The sequence below is a fragment of the Lolium rigidum genome, chromosome 1 (assembly GCF_022539505.1).
Source record: "Lolium rigidum isolate FL_2022 chromosome 1, APGP_CSIRO_Lrig_0.1, whole genome shotgun sequence".
Taxonomy (NCBI): Eukaryota; Viridiplantae; Streptophyta; class Magnoliopsida; order Poales; family Poaceae; genus Lolium; species Lolium rigidum.
Window position 1 is genome coordinate 259,458,508 of NC_061508.1, and position 26,847 is coordinate 259,485,354.

The 26,847-nt window shown below is 45.5% G+C and overlaps 1 protein-coding gene and 1 pseudogene across 1 annotated transcript; one reads left to right on the plus strand and one right to left on the minus strand.

The window, feature by feature from the left end:
• Positions 1–9,036: 9,036 nt before the first annotated feature.
• Positions 9,037–10,339, plus strand: LOC124657947 (annotated as a pseudogene).
• Positions 10,340–11,697: 1,358 nt separating this feature from the next.
• LOC124683573 (GDSL esterase/lipase At5g45910-like) lies at positions 11,698–15,853 on the minus strand. The gene is made up of 5 exons (XM_047218063.1): positions 15,589–15,853; positions 15,295–15,510; positions 15,034–15,182; positions 14,684–14,957; positions 11,698–12,225 (listed from the first exon to the last, which is right to left on the minus strand). Exons 1-5 carry the CDS (start codon positions 15,851–15,853, stop codon positions 11,999–12,001), a joined length of 1,131 nt encoding a protein of 376 aa, XP_047074019.1. The 3' UTR covers positions 11,698–11,998.
• Positions 15,854–26,847: the final 10,994 nt, after the last annotated feature.

Below are 26,847 nucleotides of genomic sequence, written 5' to 3' on the forward strand. Positions count from 1 at the left end.
TGTTCTTCTTCCTTCGATTTTAGTTTCTTAGCAGGAAAAGGCATTTGCTTTTGAACCCAAGGTTCCCTTTCACTACCATGTTTCTTAGCAATAAAATCTTCTTTAGTATACTTCTTATTTTTAGCATGCTCTTCAGGTTCTTTTTCAACCTCTTCTTTATCAGAAGCATCATTCTTATCATTATCTTTATCATGTTCATTACCACTTTCAGTTTCAGCATCAGAAATAGAAATACTATTAGGATCATTAACAGGCTCAGAGGATTCCACAACAGTTTTATGTTTCTTTTTCTTTTTCTTAGATGGAGCACTAGTTTTAGTTCGTTGAGAATCTTGTTCAACTCTTTTGGGATGTCCCTCAGGATATAGAGGATCCTGGGTAGAAACACCACCTCTAGTTGTTACTTCATAAGCATGTTTTTCTTTAGAATTATTTTCCAACAAGTCATTTTGCACTTTAGTGAGTTGATCAATTTGAGTTTGAACCATATGAAAATGTTTAACAAGCATCTTAACATCATTGGAGGTTCTCTCCACAATATCATGCAATTCACTAATAGCTCGAGAATTTTCCATTAAATGATTCTCTATTCTCATATTAAAATTATTTTGCTTAACAATGTAATTATCAAACTCATCTAAGCATTGAGCAGGAGGTTTCGAATACGGAATATCTTCCCTAGTAAAGCGTTGAAGAGAGTGTACCTCAATCATGGATGAAGGGGGAGTTATCTTACATAAATCTTCTATAGGAGGTAAATTCTTCGCATCTTCAGGTTTAATACCCTTCTCTTTAAGAGACTTCTTGGCTTCCCTCATATCTTCATCATTTAATTTAATCATACCCCTCTTCTTCAATATCGGTGTCGGGGTTGGTTCAGGTGTAGACCAATCATCATGATTCCGGCCTATTTTAGCCAATAATTCTTCAGCATCGTCTGTAGTTCTTTTCCTGAAAACACAACCAACACAACTATCCAGGTATGCCCTAGACTCAATGGTTAGTCCACTATAGAATATATCAAGTAAATCATGCTTTTCCAAATCATGTTCAGGCCGAGCTCTAATAAGAGAGCAAAATCTCGCCCAAGCCTCAAGCAATTTCTCTCCATCTTCCTGATCAAAATTATAAATTCTCTGCAAAGCAATATGTTGAGCACTAGCAGGAAAGTATTTTCGGAAGAAAATATCAAGCAATTCTTTTGGACTATTAATAGAATCAGGTGGCAAACTATTATACCAAGTTTTAGCATCATCCTTTAATGAGAATGGAAAAATTTTAGCAACAAAGTAAGTACGCTTCTTAACATCATCAGAAAACAAGCTACTCAGAGTAGACAACTCAATCATGTGTTCAACAACACTTTCTTTTTCAGTACCACAAAAGGGTGTTTTCTCAACAATAGCTATATGAGATAAATCAAGAGAAAAATCATAATCTTTATCCTTAATGTTTATAGGAGATGTGGCAAATTTAGGATCAGGAGACAGTTTATATCTAACAGTATGTTCTGCAAGCAACTTTTTAATTTTTCTTGCATCGGTAGTAGCATTGCATTTTTCAATAAAATCATCATCAAGTTCCACATAATCTTCATCAAGATCATCACTAGAGTATTCAACGGACTCGGGTGAATTAACGAGTGTAGCAGCATTTTCATTAGGAGTTTCAGTATTTTCAATTTGTCTAGACCTAGCAATTGTAGCATCTAGAAAAGATCCTAACGAACCATCATTATCAAGCACAGCAGAAGCATCATCAAAATTATAAGAGGAAGTTTCAGATTCAGCAGAAGAACCAGCATTTGAAGCTTCTGGTGGTGAAACAAGTTTACTTATCACAGATGGTGAATCAAGAGCAGCAGAGGTACTCAGAGTTGTACCTTTTCTTGTAGTGGATGGTAATATGGCGACCTTAGTATCGCGAGGTTTACCCATGATGGAGAATTTGCAGCGAACAATATCAATCCAAGTGAACTTCCAAATAAAGCTATGCTCCCCGGCAACGGCGCCAGAAAATAGTCTTGATAACCCACAAGTATAGGAGATCGCAACAGTCTTCGAGGGAAGTAAAACCCAATTTATTGATTCGACACAAGGGGAGACAAAGAATACTTGAAAGCCTTAACAGCGGAGTTGTCAATTCAGATGCACCTGGAAACAGACTTGCTCGCAAGAGTTTATCAGTAGTAACAGTTTTATAGCGAGTAGCAGTAGTGAAACAACAACGAGCAGAGTAACAAAGACAACAGTAGTGATTATAGTAAACAACAGGATTAAAATATCGTAGGCACAGGGATGGATGAACGGGCGTTGCATGGATGAGAGAAACTCATGTAACAATCAAAGCGGGGCATTTGCGAGATAATAATAAAGCGGTATCCAAGTACTAATCAATCAATAGGCATGTGTTCCATATATAGTCGTACGTGCTCGCAATGAGAAACTTGCACAACATCTTTTGTCCTACCAGCCGGTGGCAGCCGGGCCTCTAGGGAATCTCATTGGATATTAAGGTACTCCTTTTAATAGAGTACCGGAGCAAAGCATTAACACTCCGTGAACACATGTGATCCTCATATCACCGCCTTCCCCTCCGGTTGTCCCAATTTCTGTCACTTTGGGGCCTCGGGTTTCGGACAGCAACATGTGTATACAACTTGCAGGTAAGATCATAAACAACGAATATCTTCATGAATCAATAACATGTTCAGATCTGAGATCATGGCACTCGGGCCCTAGTGACAAGCATTAAGCATAACAAGTTGTAACAATATCATAAAAGTAACATCTACGGATACTAGGCACCATGCCCTAACAATCTTATGACTATTACATGACCAATCTCATCCAATCCCTACCATCCCCTTCAGCCTACAGCGGGGGAATTACTCACACATGGATGGGGGAAACATGACTGGTCGATGGAGAGTCGTCGGTGGTGATGGCGGCGATGATCTCCTCCAGTTCCCCGTCCCGGCGAGGTGCCAGAACGGAGTTTCTGGTCCCGAGACGGAGTTTCGCGATGGTGGCGGCGTACTGGATGGTTTCTGGCGACTTCGACTTCTCCCCATGCGTTTTTAGGTTGAAGGCAATAAGTAGTCCGAAGGAGGGCGTCGGGGGACCAGCCGAGGCCGCCACACACTAGGGCCGCGCGCCCCCTCCTGGGCCGCGCCGGCCTAGCGTGTGGGGCCATCGGGCCCCCACCTGGCTTAAATTCCGAGGATTTTCCTGAAAGTTGGATTTCTGCACAAAAACGAGACACCAGAGCAGTTCTGCTGAAAACAGCGTTAGTCCGTGTTAGTTGTATCCAAAATACACAAATTAGAGGCAAAACAATAGGAAAAGTGTTCGGGAAAGTAGATACGTTTTGGACGTATCACATAGCTACTCGCAGCAATCTTCTGCTCGCGGTACGACCCTTCTTCGTCAACTCGGCGACTGCAAGAAGCTCAACACCTTTGCGTACGACTTCTTCCACAAGGTCAAGACGCTCTCGGACACACTGACGTCCATAGGGCAGCCGCTCCGTGACGTAGAGTTTATGGAGTACGTCCTCCATAGCTTCGACAGCGAGTATGACAACTTGGTGGAGCACGTCAATGGTCATGACACAACGATCGCGCCTAGCGACCTCTACTCCCGCCTCATGTACACGGAGGCCCGCGTCTAGGAGCGCCGCGCGACTCACCACGTCTACGACCCTGCTGCCAACGCGGCCTACCGCGGCGGCCCTGGTGGAGTACGTGTGCCCGCGCCTCTCCCGCCCCTGGTCCGCCTACTGGCCAGTGGCAGCCGCGCCCGCCTCCACCACCGCCGGCCACCGGCAGCCGTCAGCGTCCCACCTGCTAGATGTGCGGCATCCTCGGCCACGTCGCGTCCAAGTGCCACCGTCGCTTCAAACGCAACTTCCTCGGCAGCGACAACGACGGCCATGGCAACGAGAAGTAGGCCGCCATCGCTGACGGCTACTCCGGCTACACCCCCTCCTACTTAGTTGATCCCACCTGGTACTTCGACACCGGTGTAATGGATTACCTGACTAGCGAGACGGGCAAGATCAACTCGCAGGAGCAATACCGTGGGCATGACAAGGTATGCACCGCTGATGGTTTAGGTATGCCCATCACTCACATTGGCTAGGCATTCCTTCTTTCTAGCTCCTCATGTAGACTCCACCTCTGTAATGTCCTTCGTGTCCCATTAGTTACTCGCAATTTATTATTTGTTCGTAAGTTTACTTATGATAATGATGTTTTTTGTGAGTTTCATCTGTTTCATCTTCTCGTTAAGGACCGAGTTACGCGTGAGGTTCTACTTAGAGGTCGGGTCCACCAGGGCCTATATGAGTTGGAGATGCCGCCGGCCCCGGAGATCTTCAGTGGTGTGCGTGTGTCGTCTGCTCATTGGCATGCGCGCCTTGGTCATCATGCGTCCCCTGTAGTGAGCCATGTTCTTCATCGACATAACCTCCCTACATCATCTAGTAATAAAAGTCTAACGGTCTGTGATGCTTGTGAGCAGGGAAAAAGTCACCAGCAACCTTTTGTTTCATCCAATCGTGTAGTCGGTAATCCGGTTAAACTTGTCTATTCGGATGTATGGGGCCCTATCCAAACCTCTGTCAGTGGTCATAATTATTATGTCAGTTTCATCGATGCTTATAGTCGCTTCACGTAGCTCTATTTACTAAGAGTAAAGCCGATGTGTTTAATGTTTTCTTGCGATTTCAATTGCATGTCGAGCGTCTTCTCAAGCATGAGATTATTCATGTTCAATCGGATGGGGGCGAATATCGCAATATCAACACCTTCTTTACTAAACTTAGGATTTCGCATCGTGTCTCCTATCCTCATACACATCAGCATGACGGTGTTGTTGAGCGCAAACACCGTCATATCGTTGAAACTGATCTCACATTACTTGCTCATGCCACTATTCCTTTTCTGGTTTGGAGTCATGCCTTTTCTACTGCTTATTTCTTGATTAATAGAACACCCACTAGAGTTCTAAACATGAAGACACATGTTGAAATTTTGTTTAAGGAACTTCACGATTACACATTCTTCAAAGTTTTTGGTTGTGCTTGTTGGCCTCATCTACGGCCCTACAATAACCGTAAGCTTGAGTTTCACTCTAAAAAATGTGTCTTCCTTGGGTACAGTGCTCGACACAAAAGCTACAAGTGTCTACATGTTCCTAGTAATCGTGTCTATATCTCTCACAATGTTGTCTTTGATGAGAATCTATTTCCTTTTTCAAATATGCCATTGTCTCCCTCTATGCCACCCAAAAATTCCGCTCAGGTTCGTCCTGGCCAATTTGATGATGTTGCATATTCGCATGTGTCATTGCCTAACCACGATGCATGTACTGGCCGTGGAGCTCATCTTCAGCTCCTGGATGCTCCTGTCGACGCCGATGTCGATCGGTGCATGGCGCATGCACCAGCGCCGCACCCTGAGGCGCCCACTTCGACGCCCCGGCCACCAGGCCGTCCTCACCTCCGCCTGCTTGGCCGCCTTGTGCGTCACCCGCGCGGTCGCCAGCGCCTGCGGGTGGGCTGCCCGATCCCAGGTCGCCACTCGCCTCCTCGCCACCTGCGCGGTCGTCTCCTGCTGGGCCGGAGCCGCCCCGTGCATCGTCCGCGCACCCCGCTCCGGCTGAGTCGCCCTCGCCTGGGTCCGCGTTGCCCGAATGTTCCGCCACTGTTGGGCCGCCCGACTCTGGGCCGCCGTCCCCGGCCGCTTCATCGCCACAGTCTACTTCAAGCGATGCGCCTGCACCGCCACCTCCTGGCACTGTTGCGCTGCGTCCTCACACTCGCAGTCGTAGCGGTATCCACGCACTGATGGCAAGGTTTCCTGGATCGCTGCCTGCTTAGATCAAGCACAGTCTGATACCTCTGATGAGCCCCGTCACTACCAGGCTGCGATGAGTATTCTTCACTAGCGTGATGCTATGGACCTTGAGTTTCAGGCTCTCCGTCATAATGGTACCTGGCAGCTAGTTCCTCCCCGTCTTGGTGTCAATGTCATTGACTCCAAGTAGATTTTCAAGGTAAAGAAACACAGTTGATGGCTCTATTGAGAGGTACAAGGCTCGCTTGGTTGCTAAAGGCTTCAAGCAAAGGTATGGGCTCGACTATGAGGATACTTTCAGTCCTGTGGTCAAACCCACCACTATTTGGTTGCTTCTTTCACTTGTTGTTACAAGGGGTTGGGATCTTCGTCACTTGGATGTTCAGAATGCTTTTCTCCATGGAGTCTTGGAGGAAGAGGTTTACATGCGCCAACCTCCCGGTTTTGTTGACCCTGCTCATCCTCAGCATCTCTGTCACTTGGTGAAAGCGCTCTATGGTCTGAAACAGGCCCCTCGTGCCTGGCATGCACGGCTTGGCGCTGCTCTCTATACTCATCGTTTTGTGCCCTCCACAGCTGACACTTCACTATTCCTTCTTCAATGTCCAGCGGTCACTATGTACCTCCTGATTTATGTTGATGATATTATTCTGGTTAGCTCCTCTGCTACAGCTACGGATCGTCTCATTGTGGCTCTGTGTTCTGAGTTTGCTATCAAGGATCTGGGCAAGCTAACCTATTTCCTTGTGCTGGAGGTCACATATCCTGCTCATGGTCTTGCTCTCTCTCAGCAGAAGTACTATCAGGATCTGTTGCGGCGTTCCGGTATGCTTGAGTGCAAGGCTGCCACTATGCCTATGTGTTCCACTGACACTCTGTCTGCTACTGATGGTGTTCTACTGTCTGTTGATGATGTAACTGAGTACCGGAGTGTTGTTGGTGGTCTCCAGTATCATCACGTGCCCGGCCTGATGTTTCCTATGCAGTTAACCGTGTCTGCCAGTATCTCCATGCACCACGGGGTACTCATTGGTCTGTTGTTAAGCGCATCATGCGCTATGTTCGTTCCACTCGCACATATGGTCTTCTTCTTCTTCGGCCGGCACCCTCTGTTGTGCTCTCGGCTTTTAGTGATGCGGATTGGGCTGGTAACCTAGATGACCAGCGATCGAAGGGGGGGGGGGGCTATGCAGTCTTCTTCGGTCCTAATTTAATGGTCTGAAGTGCACGTAAGCAAGCTACAGTTTCCCGCAGTAGTACTGAAGCTGAATACAAGGCCGTTGCCAATGCCACCGCGGAGCTTATTTGGGTTCCTATCCTTTGGTGTGACAACACATACCTGTCCCCAAACCCGGTATTCCATGCCCGAACGAAACACATCAAAGTCGACTATCATTTTGTGAGAGAACGAGTTGCACATAAGTTTCCGCAGATCAAGTTTATCTCCGCTAAGGATCAACTTGCTGATATCTTCACCAACCGTTGTCGCTTCCGATGTTCACAGGATGTAGACGCAATCTTAACTTACTGGATATTTCAGGGAGGGTGTTAGACTGTATATTCTATATATGTAACATGTAACATATACGTACCTATTGGTACCTCTATGTAATAAGATAGGGTGTGTCTATGTCTCAGTTGACTGAGATTTTCATAAGTCTAAGTCACCTCAGAAAAGTGCAACTGCAGTTCAAAGAAAAGTGCAACTTGCTCCAGTTGCACATTTCTGGTAGAAAAGTGCAATTGTACTTTTTTAACAGAAAATTGCAACTCAAGTACTTTTTTATAAGTGACTTGGACTTAAGAAATTCTCAGTTGACTGAGACATAGCAAAACCGAATAAGATAGGCCACACCCCAGAGCGTTGAGCTAGTTCCACCTAATTACCATCCTGTTAATGTGTCTCTCGTTTAACACCGAGCTACAACAAGCGAAACAAAAGAAATGCTTTGGGTGGCCTCTTTTTCTTCAACAAACGCTAAGCGTCGTGCCACTTGATTATGTAGCCCACGGATACAAGTAGGGCTGGAACAAAAAGCTCGAAGCTCGGCGAGTTAAATGAGTGCTCGTTTGTTCGACTCGTTTGAGCTCGGCTCGTTTTGTTAACGAGCCGAGCTGAGCAACAGTTTTTGCTCGTTAAGGTTAACGAGCTAAACAATTGAGCTGACTATGCTCGTGAGCTACTCGTTAAGATCGGCAACAACCTATGCTTCACCAGTTTTGACAGCGATTCCCTTTAGTTATCTCAAATATTTGGCAAGAAGGAGCCAAGTAAAATAGTGCTCTTTAACCATGCTTGAAACTCCTATAGTAGGATCTAAAAACCTATGCTTCCGCTCTTCCTCACCAGGCAATGCACACATGTTTGCTTCACATTGCCTCCTTAATGATCCTTAACGAGCTGCTCGCGAGCGCTCGCAAGAACATAACGAGTCGAGCTGAACAATGATTTCAGCTCGTTATTTTTAACGAGCTTAACGATTCGAGCCTTAACGATCACGAGCTTAACGAGCCGAGCCTTAACGATCCGAGCAGCTCGTTAATCCACCCCTAGATACAAGTGTATGAAAGGGGTACAGATGTACCAAGGTTTCAATGATCCGCTCTTCTGAATTGCAATCCAGATGACAGGATTTTGGTTTCAGAAGGGAGAGAAGAAATTGCTCGCATAAATCATGCATAAAAAAACTTTTGGGTGTTCCAATCCAAACGACGACCACACAAGATTAATACTATTGGCAGCCAGTGGGCAGGCAGGCAGATTAACAAGATGATCTAGGAATTCCGATGATAATATGGGTCCTCGATCCTGCAGTTTTTATACAGTACTTTTGTAATCTGTGCTCGCACGCACCCAAGTGCTTTGAGATCCACGCTGCATACAATTTGCTCGCTTCGCCTTCACGTGTCCTGCCCGGATAAGCGGGGCCGCCGTCAAACCCCAGTCCATTTCCCTCTCCCGCGCACATGCATATGCAGGACGACCTTGACGCGCCTCTTTCGAACACAACACCCAGTTCTTAACTTCAGCTGCACTCCAAGATAGCTGCGCTCGCAGCATCGGCTCCCGTGCGTGCCCGGTGGCCAGATCTGCTTCAGAGCGACGCGATCGGGTGTATATATGGAGTGCTGCGCGCCGTACGCCTTCCTCGTCTCCCATCGCGCGCGTGAAAGCCATGGCTAAGGGCCTGGCACTGTCGTCTTCGCCGCGTGCCAGGTTCCGCCATGGCTGCGCGCTGATGGCCATCGTGCTGCTAGCAGAGGCCGTGCTGCGGCGTGGCAGCTCGGCAGCTGCGTCGACGTGCGACCTGTTCCAGGGCCGGTGGGTGGGGGACGCGTCGTACCCAATGTACGACGCGTCGAGCTGCCCCTTCGTGCCGGACGTCTTCGACTGCCGCCGCAACGGCCGGCCGGACTCCACCTACCTGAAGCTCCGGTGGAGCCCCGCCGGCTGCCGCCTCCCGAGCTTCGACGGGCTGGACTTCCTGCGGAGGTGGCGCGGGAAGACGGTGATGTTCGTGGGGGACTCGCTGAGCATGAACCAGTGGGTCTCCCTCGCCTGCATGCTCCACGCCGCCGCGCCGGACCCCGCCCGCGTCTCCTTCTCCAAGGGCGACCCCGTCTCCTCCGTCCGCTTCGAGGACTACGACCTGTCGGTGGTGCTCTACTACAGCAGGTTCCTGGTGGACGTGGACGTCGCCGAGGAGGACGGTGGCCGCGTCCTCAAGCTCGACTCGATGCAGGGCGCGTCCTCCTGGCTCGGCGCGCACCTGCTCGTCTTCAACACCTGGCACTGGTGGACCTACAGGGGCGCAAGCCAAGTGTACGTCCTCTATCAGTGATACTTACACGTAGTATTGCCGAGAAATACAGGCATAGGTGTACGAATCCAGTTAATTTCTGGAATGTTTTTGTTCTGCAGATGGGACTACATGCAGGAGGGGAACAGAACGTACCGCGACATGGACCGGCTCGCCGCCTTCACCAAGGGCCTCTCCACCTGGGCGAGCTGGGTGGACGCCAACGTCGACACGGCGCTCACCAGGGTCGTCTACCAGGGCGTCTCCCCGAGCCACTACATGTGAGTTCATCACACCCAAATCCCAACTGCAATGCTCGTTCGAACATAAATCGCAATGCAACTCTGCTCCGACGAGCAGGTCCAAGGAGCAGGAGACCGACGGGGCGGCGCCGGCGTCGGGAGGCTGCTTCCAGCAGACGCGGCCGCTGCAGGTGGCCACGGACGGGGACGAGGCGGCGTTCCCGGAGCAGGTGGTCGTGCGAGGGATGATCGCCTCCATGTCCACGCCGGTGTCGCTGCTGGACGTCACCGCGCTCTCGCAGCTCAGGATCGACGCGCACCCGTCGGTGTACGGCGGGCCTGGACGCGACGGCATGGACTGCACGCACTGGTGCATCGCCGGCCTGCCCGACGCCTGGAACCACATCCTCTACGCCATGCTGCTCGACCAAAGATGAAGCGGCTCAGCTACCTCGGTGTCGACTGACGGTGGTAGTGTAATCTAAGTCTAGTTAAAGCCTCCAAAAATTGTGAGGCCTGCGATTGATAATTACTAGCACTCATCATTGAGGAAGATTGTTGTTAATAATTTAAGGGCTTGAACCTGAAGGCACAAGAATTGATGCTTCGTAGCAGTCGAAGTGCTGTGAGTGCCACATTTTGCCGTCCGAAACAAGCGCATGGCCCTTGGATCACAACGTTTCAGCAAAGTTATCCAACAGATCACTTCAGAGCTAAGGCTACATATTGCTTTATATTTTGAAAAAAAAATCATAAACGACATTCAAAAGCTCCAAAAAAATATCTGAAAACGAGAATCCCAGAGCATTTTCAGTCGCGTCCGTCGAACCGTTCCCAGACGGCGTCGGATTGAGCGTTTGGGACACGTGTTTTGTTCGTGCCGCGTTTGGGGGACGTCGCTCCCTAGCCGCGTCCCCCAAAACTTAAAAATAATTTTAATAGATAGAATAAAACTCTTTACTAATATTCAAATCGGTGCAACATAAACAAATTACATATAAAACTTTGAAAAAACACAATCAAATTACATATAAATTATTTTAAACTACTTCTTCTTCTTTGATGATGGCCCCGCCTCGTCGTCCTCATCACGGTGTCGCTTCCTGCTCGTCACCTCTTCCGAAGAGACGGTGTTGGTCGACGCGTCGGAGGAACTTGTATCCTCCTCCTCGTCGCCGGTGCTTGCCGGCTGTGCCTTGGCCTTGGCCTTCGCTTTCGCGTCCGCCTCCGCCTTCGCACGGGCCGCCGCCTCCTCAGAGCCTTCCTCGTCCGCCTCCTCCTCCGCAGCCTGCACCATCGCTACGTAGGCGGCGGTTGAGCGTCCGAGCCGCTGACGCGTCGCCTCCTCGCCTCTCATTTCATTGTGTCCGGCGTGCCTCGAGCGTCCCCTATGTAGCGGAGACGGGCTCGGGGCGCCGGACACCGTATTGAGCCGCGCCGAACAAAACTGGCCTTTAGGGCGTGCGGCTGGGAACGCTTTTTTTTTTTATCCGGCACGCCCCAAATACCTTTGGGGGACGCGACTGGAGATGCTCCCAGGACGAAACTCTTTGTATTAGGCTACACAAAATTCATAAGATCTGACAAATTTTAGAGTTTCGAAAATGTGTACTCAAAACCACGATAACCAGGAACTGGAACTTCTTCTCTTATCTCTGAACCCGCGCTTGACATGTTCCAGACGTGACAAGCAGGCATGTAAACATAGTAAAGAGACCACGCATACCATGTTCAGAACCCAACTTCTAATCAGCATAACATCTCTATTAGAGTCAGTGGCCTGTTGCACGTAATATATTTCAGACAACAGTTGAGTTAAGAACCATACTGCTTTTGATCAACAAGTCAGATGCTAGGCATGATCATAGCAAGCATCATATTGTGCAGTACATTTTGTTACTTATGCCACCCGATAAATAAAGAAACCATGCTTTAATTTCCTCCTATCTCACCCCTCTTTACCTGACTGCGATGAACTCGAACAAAATGGATCGAGATATACATCCAACTATACGGAACTACCTTATCAGCTCCGGTTCGGTGTGCTACTTTGATACATTCTATAGGCACAACAGGCCAAGCGACTATGAAGATGCTCAGGAAGACTGTATGATAGGCTCATCCGTGAATGGGCCGTGCAACCAACCTCTGGCAATATGTCCATATGCGGCCTCCGTCAAGTGAATCCCATCCCAGCTCCAATGTGTCTTTGGATCAGCACACGCCGTAGCACCACGCTCACCACACTTGGCTGTCAGATTGAAGTTGTAAGGACCCTGCCCAGGAGCACCACAGCATGCTCTAGGTGGCTGTTTGTGAAATCCTGCATCAAGAGCATAAATATTAGGTCCTTCTGCATTCTTTTGGCAGAAAAAAATGTTGGCCGCTTTCTTGGAACATATGTGCATCTTATTTATACAAGCAAACACACATTTATACTATCACGTAGTAAACAAGACAGCCTATCAGTGTATGCTACTACTGTGCCCCTGATGTAGAGATGAGGCTCATGTCTGATTGTGTACCCATCTTTTGATGTCCTGAAAGCGAGACCATTACAACCTTCATTTTCTTATTTGTTTAGAGTGTTGTGTAAACTAGTAGCTGGAAGTACATACTCATTTTCTACGAGAGGAACAAACAAACAAAAAGAGTATGAAAAGAGACAAAATATGAGTATATGAATGGGCAGAAGATGGGTTCAGCTAACTGATCGACTTTTCAGTGTTTGGTGTTTCTAGTGGTAAGGGCATGAGGAACAGTTTGTTATTCAGAAATCTCACAATCTCAACAGTTGGTACCAGAATATCAGTGTATAGCTAGCCTTTTTTTTGCATCGCTGCAAGGTGATTTCTAAACAATTCTCCACTAAAATCATAATTTAGCATCATCCTAGTGCAGAAGTAATTTCTGCTTCAGGGCTCACAACTCATTGTTTGTAGTGTGGCAAGATATACGAATACAGACATTTCTTTCATGTTTAATAGATGTACATTTCAAGCTTCTTAGGATTTGCTAGGTTAGGTTTTCTCTTGCTGGTAGATCTGAATTCTCATTTCCCAATCGAGAACAAGTCTACTTATGTTGTCAACAATTTAATACATGTTTCATTCTTATATAATTTCCATAACTTAAATGGAAGGTCAAGTTTTGAGCTGCCCATGTTGTATGGGGATGTGCAAATTGTGCAACAGCTTTTGACAACATGAACAACAAAGAGCATGTAGATCTTGCAGTAATAGGTCTACTTCCCAATGATGGAAGAGTTGCGGTAAAAGGTAAGTTTTGAGCTGCCTATGTTGTAAAGAAAATCCGTAAAACAAAGATTAATTGCGAGAATTGTGCCACAATTTTGATATCATGCACAACTAAGGAGCATGGGAAGCTCGCAGTAATAGGTCTGTTTCCCAATGTTCAGAAATAACTACTCGCTCCATTCCAATGAGTAAGGCGTATAAATTTAGTCAAAAGTCAACATCTTCTAAATTTGACCAATGTTATAGATAACAATATGAACATTTACACCAAACCAATATCAATAGATCCACCATAAAATATTTTTTCACATTATATTTATTTAATATTGTAGCTATTGATATTTTATAATATATATTTGGTGAAACTTAGTAAGCTTTCACTCTTGATTAAATATATATGCCTTATTCATTAAATATATTTTCATAGTATATTTGTTTAATATTATAGCTGTCGATATATTTTAATACTCCCTCCTTCCCAAAATGTAGTGCATATAAGTTTTTTTTAAGTCAAAGGATGTAAAGTTTGACCAAATATGTGGGAAAAAATATCAACATCTAGAATACCAAATCAATACAGTTAGATGCTTCATGATGTATATTTTTATATCATATATATTTGGTGTTGTAGATATAGATAATTTTATCAATAAACATGGTCAAACTTTACATTGTTTGACTTCTTTAAAACTTATATGCACTTTATTTTGGCAAAGAGGGAGTATATAATTGGTCAAACTTAGTAAGACTTTTGATTAAATTTATATGGCTTGTTTAATGAAATATATTTTCATAGTATATTTTTTAAATATTTTAGTTGTTGATATTTTATAATATACTATTTGGTCAAACTTAGTAAGCTTTGACTTTTGACTAACTTTATATGCCTTATTCATTGGAGGTAGGATTAATATGTGAAATCTCTATAGTAACATTGAGCAATAAATAGTATACCTTACTTCTTTAGCCGATGGGAAAGTTCTATTACTCCTAGCCTCTAGATCATGTGTAAATGCTTAAATAGTATACTGGATGTAGATCAGTAGATGAGAGATTATACAAGATGGTAACCCAAGTAACTTCTTGACTATCTCCGTAATTTGTATTGTAAGAGTATGACTTGTCACATCTTTAACGCAACAAAGATAAATGGCACTAGCTCAGACACCCGCAAACCTACACCTACATTCCTCGGTAATGTTTATTGCAATTTGCATCTCACGATAACATATTTTGACTGTTGATTCCACGACGAATATGGATTAGGAATATCAAGAAATGTTAAATCTGTCTTCAAACTTAGCACTAACCTTCAGTAATATAATACTCCTTCCGTCCCACGAAACATGTCGAAGGTTTATCAAAATTTGAATGTATCTAAACACTAAATAGAAATAGATACATCCAAATTTGGACAAACCTTCGGCATGTTTGGTGGGACGGAAGGAGTATGAGGCTCCTGAAGTTTCCTAGCTAGTACTAAACCTATAACATGAACACAAATAAAAGAGCTTTGGAACTCACCGAACTTCTCAGCGTTAAGCAGGAACTGGATAACCGGTGTGAAGTAATCCCCATATATGATCCTCACGCCAGGATGCTTGGCACGTAGCTTCTCCAGCGCACGCTTGAGCATTGCATTGTGCACCCATGAGAAGGTGTTGAAACGCTTGAGGCAGCCGCTCCGCGTACCGTACCCCTCTTTAGGGTCAACATACATGGTCAAGTACACTGGAAAGCATCCAGACGGCATCACTCCAGGCACAATCAAATCCTTTGCCCCCTCAGCAATCAATTGCTGCAACACCCACGAGGAATTAGAACAAAGCGACCTTCTTTGACACGCTGGAAACCAGCAAAGACAGAAATGTTACCTCAACACCATCTGAGATTCCCTGAACCACATGAGGCATCAGCTGGTAGGCGTCCTTGAGGTCCTTCCCGGCGAAGAGCGGCGCGTTGTAGTCGTTTCCACCAAATTCCCCGACGACAAACAGGGACTTGGCAAAGAAGTCCTTGCACTCTTCAGATACAAGTGAAGAGGAACAAACGACCACGTCCGATGCACGTCAGTATCACACATCGACATCCATGAAACGTACGTAAAGAATCGTTTTTTTTTTGTATTCTTGTACCTTGAGTGGAGTTGCAAAAGGTGGGCTTGAGGTCGCGCAGCCACTGGATTTGGGTGAAGAGGGAGCCGGAGTTCCAGACGAACTTGCCGAGCCCCCGCTTCTGGAAGAACTCGGTGTCGAGCGCCGTGGCGCCGGTGATGGCGAGGTTGGCGCCCCGCGCGAAGCTGGCGTTCTTGGCCCTGGACGGGGGCAGCAGCGGCAGCCCGAACTCCTGCGCTGCAGGCACCAAGAAAACCCATCAAATCTTGGTGACCCAGGGCACGGCGAAGAAGGGGACTCAATCTGCGGAATTACCGATGAAATCGATGACGAGGCGGCCGTCGGAGCAGCGGCCCGTGGGGTAACCGAAGTAGGACTGGCCGTAGGGCGGCCGCGCCGTGGCCAGGTAGTCCGGGATGCCCTCCGTCACCAGGTTCCCGGCGTCCACCAACGAGTCCCCGAAATTGAACACCGCGTTGTACTTCCCGGCGTCCGCCGCCGCCGCGAGAAGGAGCTGCAGCGCCGCCGCGAGGACAGCAGCGAGCCTCCACCCGGCGCATCTCCTCCTTGCCGGCGCCATTGCCCCTTCGCGAGGGGAATTGGAGAGGGGATGAAGAAGGTTGCTTTGGCTCGGTTTCTTGGCTTGGTGCGGTTACTAGTAGCTTCCCGTGGGCACCGCGCGGCGCTTGTCTGCTTCTTGCCCACTACGACCATGGAGATGGAGTCATAGCTTGCGGCAGTTCGGGTGGTCTCTTGTTGCTGCGCGGTGGAGTCAGATCCTTGTTTACAGCTCCATTTGATTCCACTCCCAGCTGCGGCGCCCTCACTGGCTAGCTCGGTGATGGGCCGGTGTTTGGGGACGGATGGCCTTTGCTGCTGGAAGTGGCGACGATGAGGTGGTGCCGGGAGTGGCGCATTGACTGATAGCAGCCGTGGTGGTGGTATTGAATGCGGGCGTGGGTGCAACACCGAGACGGCACGGGGAGGATGGTTGGGGGACAGGAGTCACGGAGGTTAATGCTGGGTTAGCACCTGTCAACGTGTTGCCTCCCGAGGACGGAAGCAGGATTAACCCGGTCCGAATCATCCTGCCAGGTGCTTCTTCCTCCGTTAGGGCATATCCAACGGGACACCGAATTTCAGACGTCTAAATTATCAGCGAGCGTTCGTTAGCGTCGTATGGCGGAGAAAATAACCGCGAGGCGCAAATTGTCCGTTTCCGTCGGGGGACACCCCAGCGGTCCGACGCATTTTGGACACCCCACTGTTTTGTTTTCCTGCTTCTTCTTTTCCTTTTGTTGAAGAACTCTCCAATTTCTAATATCTTTAAAACAGCAAGTTTAAACGCGAAAATAAGTTGTACTGATTATAAACTAATTCTCGAATCAAACAAGTTCAAACATATTTAACATACAAACTAGAGAACAAATTTTAAAACAAAAAAATATAAACTAATTTTTGGCCTTCTTGTTAGAAGACCCTGCCTCGTTGTCCTCACGGACGAGCCTCTTACTTGTCACCTCCTCATCGGAAGAGGAACTGCCGGACAACACGTCTGTGGAGCTTGAGTTCCAGTCGGACGACTAGTCAGTGGGGTCTTCGTCGTCGTCGTCGGTAAACGGACGACGACGCTCCGCCTGCGCCCGCGCCTGCACCCTCGCCCGGGCCCTTGCCTCCGTCCTTTCCGCCGCCTCCAGCGCCTCCAGCCGTGCGAACTTGGCGTCGGAGTCCTCCTCCTCCTCCTGGCCGTCGCTGCCAACGGCGCCTCCATCCTCCTCGACCTCCCTCGACGGGGAGCTAGGGTCGCTGGGCGTCTCAACCCTATCCCACCAATGCCGCCATCCCGGCGGCTTGCCCTCGTTGTCCGTGTCCGACGGCAAGGACAAGTTACTCATGGTGGCTGGCTAGCCGGTGTTGGAGAAGAAGAAGAAGAATGGCAGCCGGTTTGACGTGAATTACAGCAGGCGCAGGGGTTATATTCAGCGGGGATTAATGGCGGCGCGTATAACGAAGAGGCATGCGGTTGCTCTTCCGCGCCGGTTCGGCGCTCCATTCCGGTGGTTGGCGAGTTGATCGGCGCGGTTGCCATTCCGGCGGTTGACATCGGCGCGGTTGCTGTGCTTTAATTCGCGCCGATCGAGCCAGGGTTGCTGCCAGGCGGGCCCGTGGGGGAAGCGAGCGGACGCTCGGTCGACCGCGCAGCATCCGCGGAGACGCAAACGTGCCGCATATTTGCGCCGCGTTTGCGTCGCTGCGGATGCCCCGAACATGATGTGTCGCTCCGCTGGAGCAGGGTGCAGGCGCATTTCTGGTCCGTGCGGACGAAAACGGTCGCGCATCGTCCGTTTACGTCACTCCGTTGGAGATGCCCTTCTCGAACCGTCGACGGTTTCTATTACTAACACATGGCGCCACACGAGCGACAATTTCACTGGTACAAAAGGGGCTTTAATCCCGGTTGGCAACGGGCTTTAATCCCGGTTGTGCAACCGGGACTAATTATGCGAGACTAAAAGCCCCCCTTTAGTCGCGGTTGCTTACGAACCGCGACTAAAGGCCCATCCACGTGGGCGGCAGGCGTCCGTCGGGGCGGAGGACCTTTAGTCGCGGTTGGCCAGACCAACCGGGACTAAAGGTCTCCGCAGGTTTAGGGTTTTAACCCACCTAAATATGGTTTTTTTTAATTTGTTATTTTTCATTTCTTGTATATTTTATTTTGTGTTTCATTTTAATTACAAAGAAATTTCAGTACACATATTCTACGCTACTATATACACGTTACACGTTCATGTATATGATTGTACAATTTCAAACAAGTTTAAAATTTCAAACAAGAAGAATTCAAGAGGAATATATAATATTCAATCTCGGGTGACCATATACAACTTCAAACAAGTTTACATATACAATTTACGGCAGCAAAAGTTCTTAGTCCTTGTACTAGTGCTCTCCTGTAGGATGGACGACTTCCCTCATCAAAAATCCTGCTAATTCCTCTTGAATTGGTCGGAAGCGAGCTTCTGGACTAAGCTTCCTCTGCAAGCCATGCATCCGCAAGTCGATATCCTGAGCCCTCCGCTCAGAGGTGTGTCCCCAGATGAACACACAAACATAGTATCCACAAAGATTGGTCCCCGGTGGCTGAGTATCCACATTAGCTAACACTCTAAATGTTAGCTCATCTTTGAATTCGCCGGTTATGTCTTCTTTGAACCGTTTCCAAACCCTACAGGGCAAAAAAATTAAATGAACAAAGGGAGTTATTAGTTACTTGATATCAGGAAATGAACGAAAAAGGCCGATATAGTGCGCAAATGATTGAAAATAGTTACTTTTGCAGCATTAATATTATGCCGATCCAATGCTTTGTATCCATATTCAGAGAGTCCATGACGAGAACTCTGGAGTTGTCAAACTGAATTATTAGCAGAATCCAGTGGAACCTGCGGACACGTTACATGCACAGTAATGCATAACAACTCATCGATTAGACATAACTGATGGGATTCGTAGCATAGAAAACAAAAAATTTCCTACCGCAAGAACGAATAACAAGCCAAGATCTAAACTAGAAGATGGTAGCAACGAGAAGATCATGAGACTAACCCTCGAAGATTTCCAAAGACTACGAGATTAGGTCTCGTTGTTGCAGAAGATGATCACTTGCCGCTTTCAAAAGCGCGTAGAAGATCTTGATGGTGCCACAGTCGGGCAGCACCTCCGTACTCGGTCACACGTTCGGTGTTGATGACAACGTCCTTCTCCCTGTTCCAGCGGGAAGCGGATGTAGTAGATCCTCCTCGGAATCCCGACAGCACGACGGCGTGGTGGCGGTGGTGGTGGAGAAATCCTGCAGGGCTTCGCCGTAGCCGTGCAAGAGGGAGGAGGAGGAAGGGCGGCAAGGGTTTGGGGAGAGGGAGTTAGGGCTGCGACTTGTGCACCTCTTGGGGCTCCCCCTGCCCTCCTTTTATAGGTGGAAACGGTTCTTGGGTCGTCCAAGACCTGCCCCCAAAGTTTGGGAGAGTTCTGGTAGGTTTCTGTCAGCCGAAACCTACTAGAACTAGGACTATTTTGCCAAATCCGAATCTGCCTTAGGGGAAACTTCTTAACCCTTAAGAAAAACATGGATACACCTATTATGGAACCCTCTGGACTTCCTTAGACAGCCCGGGTCGTCCCGGACACTTCCGGAACCTTCCACAATATTCCGGACTATTCCGGTCCTTCCAAAACCTTCTAGAAGCTCCGGTCAAAACACCGAACTTTTTTCGAACCCCGGAAAATGATTTCCCATATATGAATATTATTCTCCGGACCATTCCGAACCTCCTCGTGATGTCTCGAATCCCATCCGAGACTCTGAACAACATTCGAGCTCCATTCCATATTCCATATCTACTTAAAACGACATCAAACCTTAAGTGTGTCACCCTACGGTTCGTGAACTATGCAGACATGGTCGAGACTCCTCTCTAACCAATAACCAATAGCGGGATCTGGAGATCCATAATGGCTCCCACACATTCAACGATAACTTAGTGATCGATTGAACCATTTACATACGATATTGATTCCCTTTGTCACGCGATACTTTACTTGCCCGAGGTTCGATCATCGGTATCTCCATACCTTGTTCAACCTCGTTACCGACAAGTACTCTTTACTCGTACCGTGGCATATCATCTCTTGTGAACCAGTCACATGCTTGCAAGCTAATCAGACGACATTCCACCGAGAGGGCCCAGAGTATATCTATCCGTCATCGGGATGGACAAATCCCACTCTTGATCCATATGCCTCAACTCACACTTTCCGAATACTTAATCCCATCTTTATAACCACCCATTTACGCAGTGACGTTTGATGTAATCAAAGTACCCTTCCGGTATAAGTGATTTACATGATCTCATGGTCGAAGGACTAGGTAACTATGTATCGGAAGCTAATAGCAAGTTGAACTTAATGACGTGATCTTATGCTACACTTATTTGGGTGTGTGTCCATTATATCATTCATCTAATGACATAACCTTGTTATTAATAACATCCAATGTTCATGATCATGAAACCATGATCATCTATTAATCAACAAGCTAGTTATACAAGAGGCTTACTAGGGACTCCTTGTTGTTTACATAACACACATGTATCAATGTTTCGGTTAATACAATTATAGCATGGTATGCAAACAATTATCATAAACACAAAGATATGTTATAATAACCATTTTATTATTGCCTCTTGGGCATATCTCCAACAGTCTCCCACTTGCACTAGAGTCAATAATCTAGTTTACATTTGTAAAGATATAACACCCTGGCCTTCTGGTGCTTTATCATGTTTTGCTCACGGGAGAGGTTTTAGTCAATGGATCTGACACGCTCAGAAACGTATGTATTTTGCAATTTATTTGCGTCTCAACGCGTCACTCATTTTCCAAATGAGTCGGCATTAATCGTATATGTTCGGTCTTCTGGTGGAACCTTAATTCCGCGGTCTGAAATATGTCACTAATATTGTCACACACAATATAGCTTCAAAGTTCTGACACTATCGGAACTACACCAAGTTCTCAAAGAACTCCTCGACTTAAACATCCTCACTCATTGTCAAAACAATGACACACTCTGCCTTCATTTGTAGAATCTGTCACAATATTTAGAACTCTTCTAAATCTAGCATTGTGCTACCTTTTAAACAACACTTAGCCTAATTGAGATTTGAAATTCATTTTTATATGTGACCAAACTAATATCGGTGCAACACTTTACAGCGATTTATTTGTCATTACCCCATACAAAACTATATATATCCTTGGTTCTTCTAAAGTACTCAAGGATATTCTTACTGTCGTCCAATGATCATCACATGAATCATTCTGGTACATGCTCATAAAACTTTAGAGCACATGACATCTGATTGTGTACATATTATTCGTGATCTATAATCACTCATGTGTTTTTACTCATTGAGTGTCAAATACACTCAAGTCTTGTTAAACCTTCACATGGAAAAGAACATCTTCTTAATATTTTTATATTGAACTACTTCAATATTCATTCTATGTACTTTGACTTAAACTTATTATGTGTTTCAATCTATCTTCATAGATCTTGACACTAAATATGTTTCAGTCCATATTCTTTCATTGAAGTTAATTCTCAATGAAACCTTTTTAAACACATCAAGTATATAAATACATCATTTATAATCAATGATATGTCATCATAATATTATAACTATGTCTCAGCGCTCCCACTTAATTTCTTGCAAACGCAAGCATCTTCATCGTTTCTGATGAAATCAAAACTCTTTGATTATTTCATCCGGTGAAGATTCCAACTCCGTGATACCTACTTCATCCAGTGAAGTTTGTATACCTATCTAGTATTCCACGGACTAGCAAAAACTCTTTGGTTTGTATCTAGTATACATCCTTCATACACACTTCTGGTAAGGAATGTATTTCTGCCATCCTACTATCATATCTCATAAAAGAAATATGTAGCGATTACTAGAATAATCCACATAGACTATAAGCATCGCTACGGAAGATCTAATCTTATCGTAGTCAACTCTTTGAACTTTGTCGTAAACAACTTTTCGACAAGTCGAGCTTCTTCAAGGATATTCCATCCAAGTCCATCAATTTTATAGATCCATTTACTTTCAAAAAGTATTCGTCTATCTTGGATTTCATGGCGCATAGCCATTTTAACGGAGTCAGGGCCCATCATAACTTCTTTGTATGTAGTTGGTTTATCATTGTTCAAAATCAATCCTTTGTCCACAAATCATTTATTTGATCACAAAGTAAACCATATATACAAGGTTCAATAGGTACTTTGATCTCCATGACTATAACACTTTGTAGACATGGGAGCCATGATCGTCGTGGCTGCTTCCGGAACCATTTCCGATGTTGTGCTACTCTGATCATCATGCTCGGGTTCATGAACCTTATCAAGTTCCATTGTCCTCCCACTCAAATACTTCGCTAGAAACAATTTCTTGGAAATAAGTAAAAAACATCGACAAACACTTTTATCTTTGTCTCCATAGTGGAAAGAATTCCCAATCAATTCTCTGGGATAACCAACAAAGACATTCATCCAATTTTGGACTTATTTACTTATGCTATGCATAACAAAATTTAAGAAAGGACTATTAGGGTTTATACCCATGCCATAACTCGTATGGTGTCATCTCAACGGATTATGATGATGCTCTATTTAGTGTAAACGCGGTAGTCACTGATGGCGTGTAATACACACGTTCGTTGGGAACCCCAACAGGAAGGTGTGATGCGCACAGCAGTAAGTTTTCTCTCAGTAAGAAACCAAGGTTATCGAACCAGTAGGAGCCAAGAAGCACGTCGAAGGTTGATGGCGGCGGGATGTAGTGCGGCGCAACACCAGGGATTCCGGCGCCAACGTGGAACTCGCACAACACAACCAAAGTACTTTGCCTCAACGAAACAGTGAGGTTGTCAATCTCACCGGCTTGTCGTAACAAAGGATTAGATGTATAGTGTGGATGATGATTGTTTGCGAGAAAACGATGAGAACAAGTATTGCGATAGATTGTATTCAATGTAAAAGAATGGACCGGGGTCCACAGTTCACTAGAGGTGTCTCTCCCATAAGATAAATAACATGTTGGGTGAACAAATTACAGTTGGGCAATTGACAAATAGAGAGGGCATGACCATGCACATACAGGATATGATAAGTATAGTGAGATTTAGTTGGGCATTACGACAAAGTACATAGACTGCTATCCAGCATGCATCTATGCCTAAAAAGTCCACCTTCAGGTTATCATCCGAACCCCCTCCAGTATTAAGTTGTAAACAACAGACAATTGCATTAAGTATGGTGCGTAATGTAATCAATAACTACATCCTCGGACATAGCATCAATGTTTTATCCCTAGTGGCAACAGCACATCCACAACCTTAGAACTTTCATCCACTGTCCCGATTTAATGGAGGCATGAACCCACTATCGAGCATAAATACTCCCTCTTGGAGTTAAGAGTAAAAACTTGGCCGGAGCCTCTACTAATAACGGAGAGCATGCAAGATCATAAACAACACATAGGTAATAGATTGATAATCAACATAACATAGTATTCTCTATCCATCGGATCCCGACAAACACAACATATAGCATTACAGATAGATGATCTTGATCATGTTAGGCAGCTCACAAGATCCGACAATGAAGCACATAAGGAGAAGACGACCATCTAGCTACTGCTATGGACCCATAGTCCAGGGGTGAACTACTCACACATCACTCCGGAGGCGACCATGGCGGTGAAGAGTCCTCCCGGGAGATGATTCCCCTCTCCGGCAGGGTGCCGGAGGCGATCTCCCGAATCCCCCGAGATGGGATTGGCGGCTGCGGCGTCTCCGGAAGGTTTTCCGTATCGTGGCTCTCGGCATCGGGGGTTTCGCGACGAAGGCTTTAAGTAGGCGGAAGGGCGGAGTCGGGAGAGTCACGGGGGCCCCACACGCTAGGGCCGCGCGGGCCCCCCCTTAGGCCGCGCCGCCCTAGTGTGGCGGCGCCCCGTGGCCCCACTTCGTCTCCCCTCCGGTCTTTTGGAAGCTTCGTGCAAAAATAGGCTCCTGGGCGTTGATTTCGTCCAATTCCGAGAATATTTCCTTACTAGGATTTCTGAAACCAAAAACAGCAGAAAACAACAACTGGCTCTTCGGCATCTCGTTAATAGGTTAGTGCCGGAAAATGCATAAATATGACATAAAGTATGCATAAAACATGTAGATATCATCAATAATGTGGCATGGAACATAAGAAATTATCGATACGTCGGAGACGTATCAGCATCCCCAAGCTTAGTTCTGCTCGTCCCGAGCGAGTAAACGATAACAAAGATAATTTCCGGAGTGACATGCCATCATAACCTTGATCATACTATTGTAAGCATATGTAATGAATGCAGCGATCAAAACAATGGTAATGACATGAGTAAACAAATGAATCATAAAGCAAAGACTTTTCATGAATAGTACTTTCAAGACAAGCATCAATAAGTCTTGCATAAGAGTTAACTCATAAAGTAATAAATCAAAGTAAAGGTATTGAAGCAACACAAAGGAAGATTAAGTTTCAGCGGTTGCTTTCAACTTATAACATGTATATCTCATGGATATTGTCAATGTAAAGTAATATAACAAGTGCAATATGCAAGTATGTAGGAATCAATGCACAGTTCACACAAGTGTTTGCTTATTGAGGTGGAGAGAGATAGGTGAACTGACTCAACATAAAAGTAAAAGAAAGGCCCTTCGCAGAGGGAAGCATTGATTGCTATATTTGTGCTAGAGCTTTGGTTTTGAAAACAAGAAACAATTTTGTCAACGGTAGTAATAAAGCATATGTATCATGTAAATTATATCTTACAAGTTGCAAGCCTCATGCATAGTATACTAATAGTGCCCGCACCTTGTCCTAATTAGCTTGGATTACCGGGATTGTCATCGCAATACACATGTTTTAACCAAGTGTCACAAAGGGGTACCTCTATGCCGCCTGTACAAAGGTCTAAGGAGAAAGCTCGCATTTGGATTTCTCGCTTTTGATTATTCTCAACTTAGACATCCATACCGGGACAACATAGACAACAGATAATGGACTCCTCTTTAATGCATAAGCATGTAGCAACAATTAATGTTCTCATATGAGATTGAGGATATATGTCCAAAACTGAAACTTCCACCATGGATCATGGCTTTAGTTAGCGGCCCAATGTTCTTCTCTAACAGTATGCATGCTCTAACCATTAAATGAGTGGTAACTCTCCCTTACTTCAGACAAGACGGACATGCATAGCAACTCACATGATATTCAACAAAGAGTAGTTGATGGCGTCCCCAGGAACATGGTTATCGCACAACAAATAACTTAATAAGAGATAAAGTGCATAAGTACATATTCAATACCACAATAGTTTTTAAGCTATTTGTCCCATGAGCTATATATTGCAAAGGTAAAGAATGGAAATTTTAAAGGTAGCACTCAAGCAATTTACTTTGGAATGGCGGAGAAATACCATGTAGTAGGTAGGTATGGTGGACACAAATGGCATAGTGGTTGGCTCAAGGATTTTGGATGCATGAGAAGTATTCCCTCTCGATACAAGGTTTAGGCTAGCAAGGTTATTTGAAACAAACACAAGGATGAACCGGTGCAGCAAAACTCACATAAAAGGCATATTGTAAACATTATAAGACTCTACACCGTCTTCCTTGTTGTTCAAACTCAATACTAGAAATTATCTAGACTTTAGAGAGACCAATTATGCAAACCAAATTTAGCAAGCTCTATGTATTTCTTCATTAATAGGTGCAAAGTATATGATGCAAGAGCTTAAACATGAGCACAACAATTGCCAAGTATCAAATTATTCAAGACATTTTAGAATTACTACATGTAGCATTTCCCGATTCCAACCATATAACAATTTAACGAAGAAGATTCAACCTTCGCCATGAATATTATGAGTAAAGCCTAAGGACATATTTGTCCATATGCAACAGCGGAGCGTGTCTCTCTCCCACACAATGAATGCTAGGATCTATTTTATTCAAACAAAAACAAAAACAAACCGACGCTCCAAGCAAAGCACATAAGATGTGATGGAATAAAAATATAGTTTCAGGGGAGGAACCTGATAATGTTGTCGATGAAGAAGGGGATGCCTTGGGCATCCCCAAGCTTAGACGCTTGAGTCTTCTTAAAATATGCAGGGTTGAACCACCGGGGCATCCCCAAGCTTAGAGCTTTCACTCTCCTTGATCATATTGTATCATCTCCCTCTCTTGATCCTTGAAAACTTCCTACACACCAAACTCGAAACAAATCATTAGAGGGTTAGTGCATAATAAAAATTCACATGTTCAGAGGTGACATAATCATTCTTAACACTTCTGGACATTGCACAAAGCTACTGGATATTAATGGAACAAAGAAATTCATCCAACATAGCAAAAGAGGCAATGCGAAATAAAAGGCAGAATCTGTCAAAACAGAACAGTCCGTAAAGACGGATTTTATTGAGGCACCAGACTTGCTCAAATGAAAATGCCAAAATTGAATGAAAGTTGCGTACATATCTGAGGATCACCCACGTAAATTGGCATAATTTTCTGAGTTACCTACAGAGAATTAGGCCCAGATTCGTGACAGAAAAGAAATCTGTTTCTGCGCAGTAATCCAAATCTAGTATGAACCTTACTATCAAAGACTTTACTTGGCACAACAATGCACAAAACTAAGATAAGGAGAGGTTGCTACAGTAGTAACAACTTCCAAGACTCAAATATAAAATAAAAGTACTCTAGTAAAAACATGGGTTGTCTCCCATAAGCGCTTTTCTTTAACGCCTTTCAGCCTAGGCGCGTAAAGTGTATATCAAGTGTTATCAAGAGACGAAGTATCAACATCATAATTTGTTCTAATAATAGAATTAAAAGGTAACTTCATTCTCTTTCTAGGGAAGTGTTCCATACCTTTCTTGAGAGGAAATTGATATTTAATATTACCTTCCT

Coding starts and splice junctions, on each gene's coding strand:
- LOC124683573 (XM_047218063.1), bottom strand. CDS start 15,853: ATGGCGCCGGCAAGGAGGAGATGCGCCGGGTGGAGGCTCGCTGCTGTC. Junction 14,958..15,033: donor GAATCTCAGATGGTGTTGAG/GTAACATTTCTG, acceptor TGGGTGTTGCAG/CAATTGATTGCTGAGGGGGC. Junction 12,226..14,683: donor GCTTAACGCTGAGAAGTTCG/GTGAGTTCCAAA, acceptor CTCTTGATGCAG/GATTTCACAAACAGCCACCT.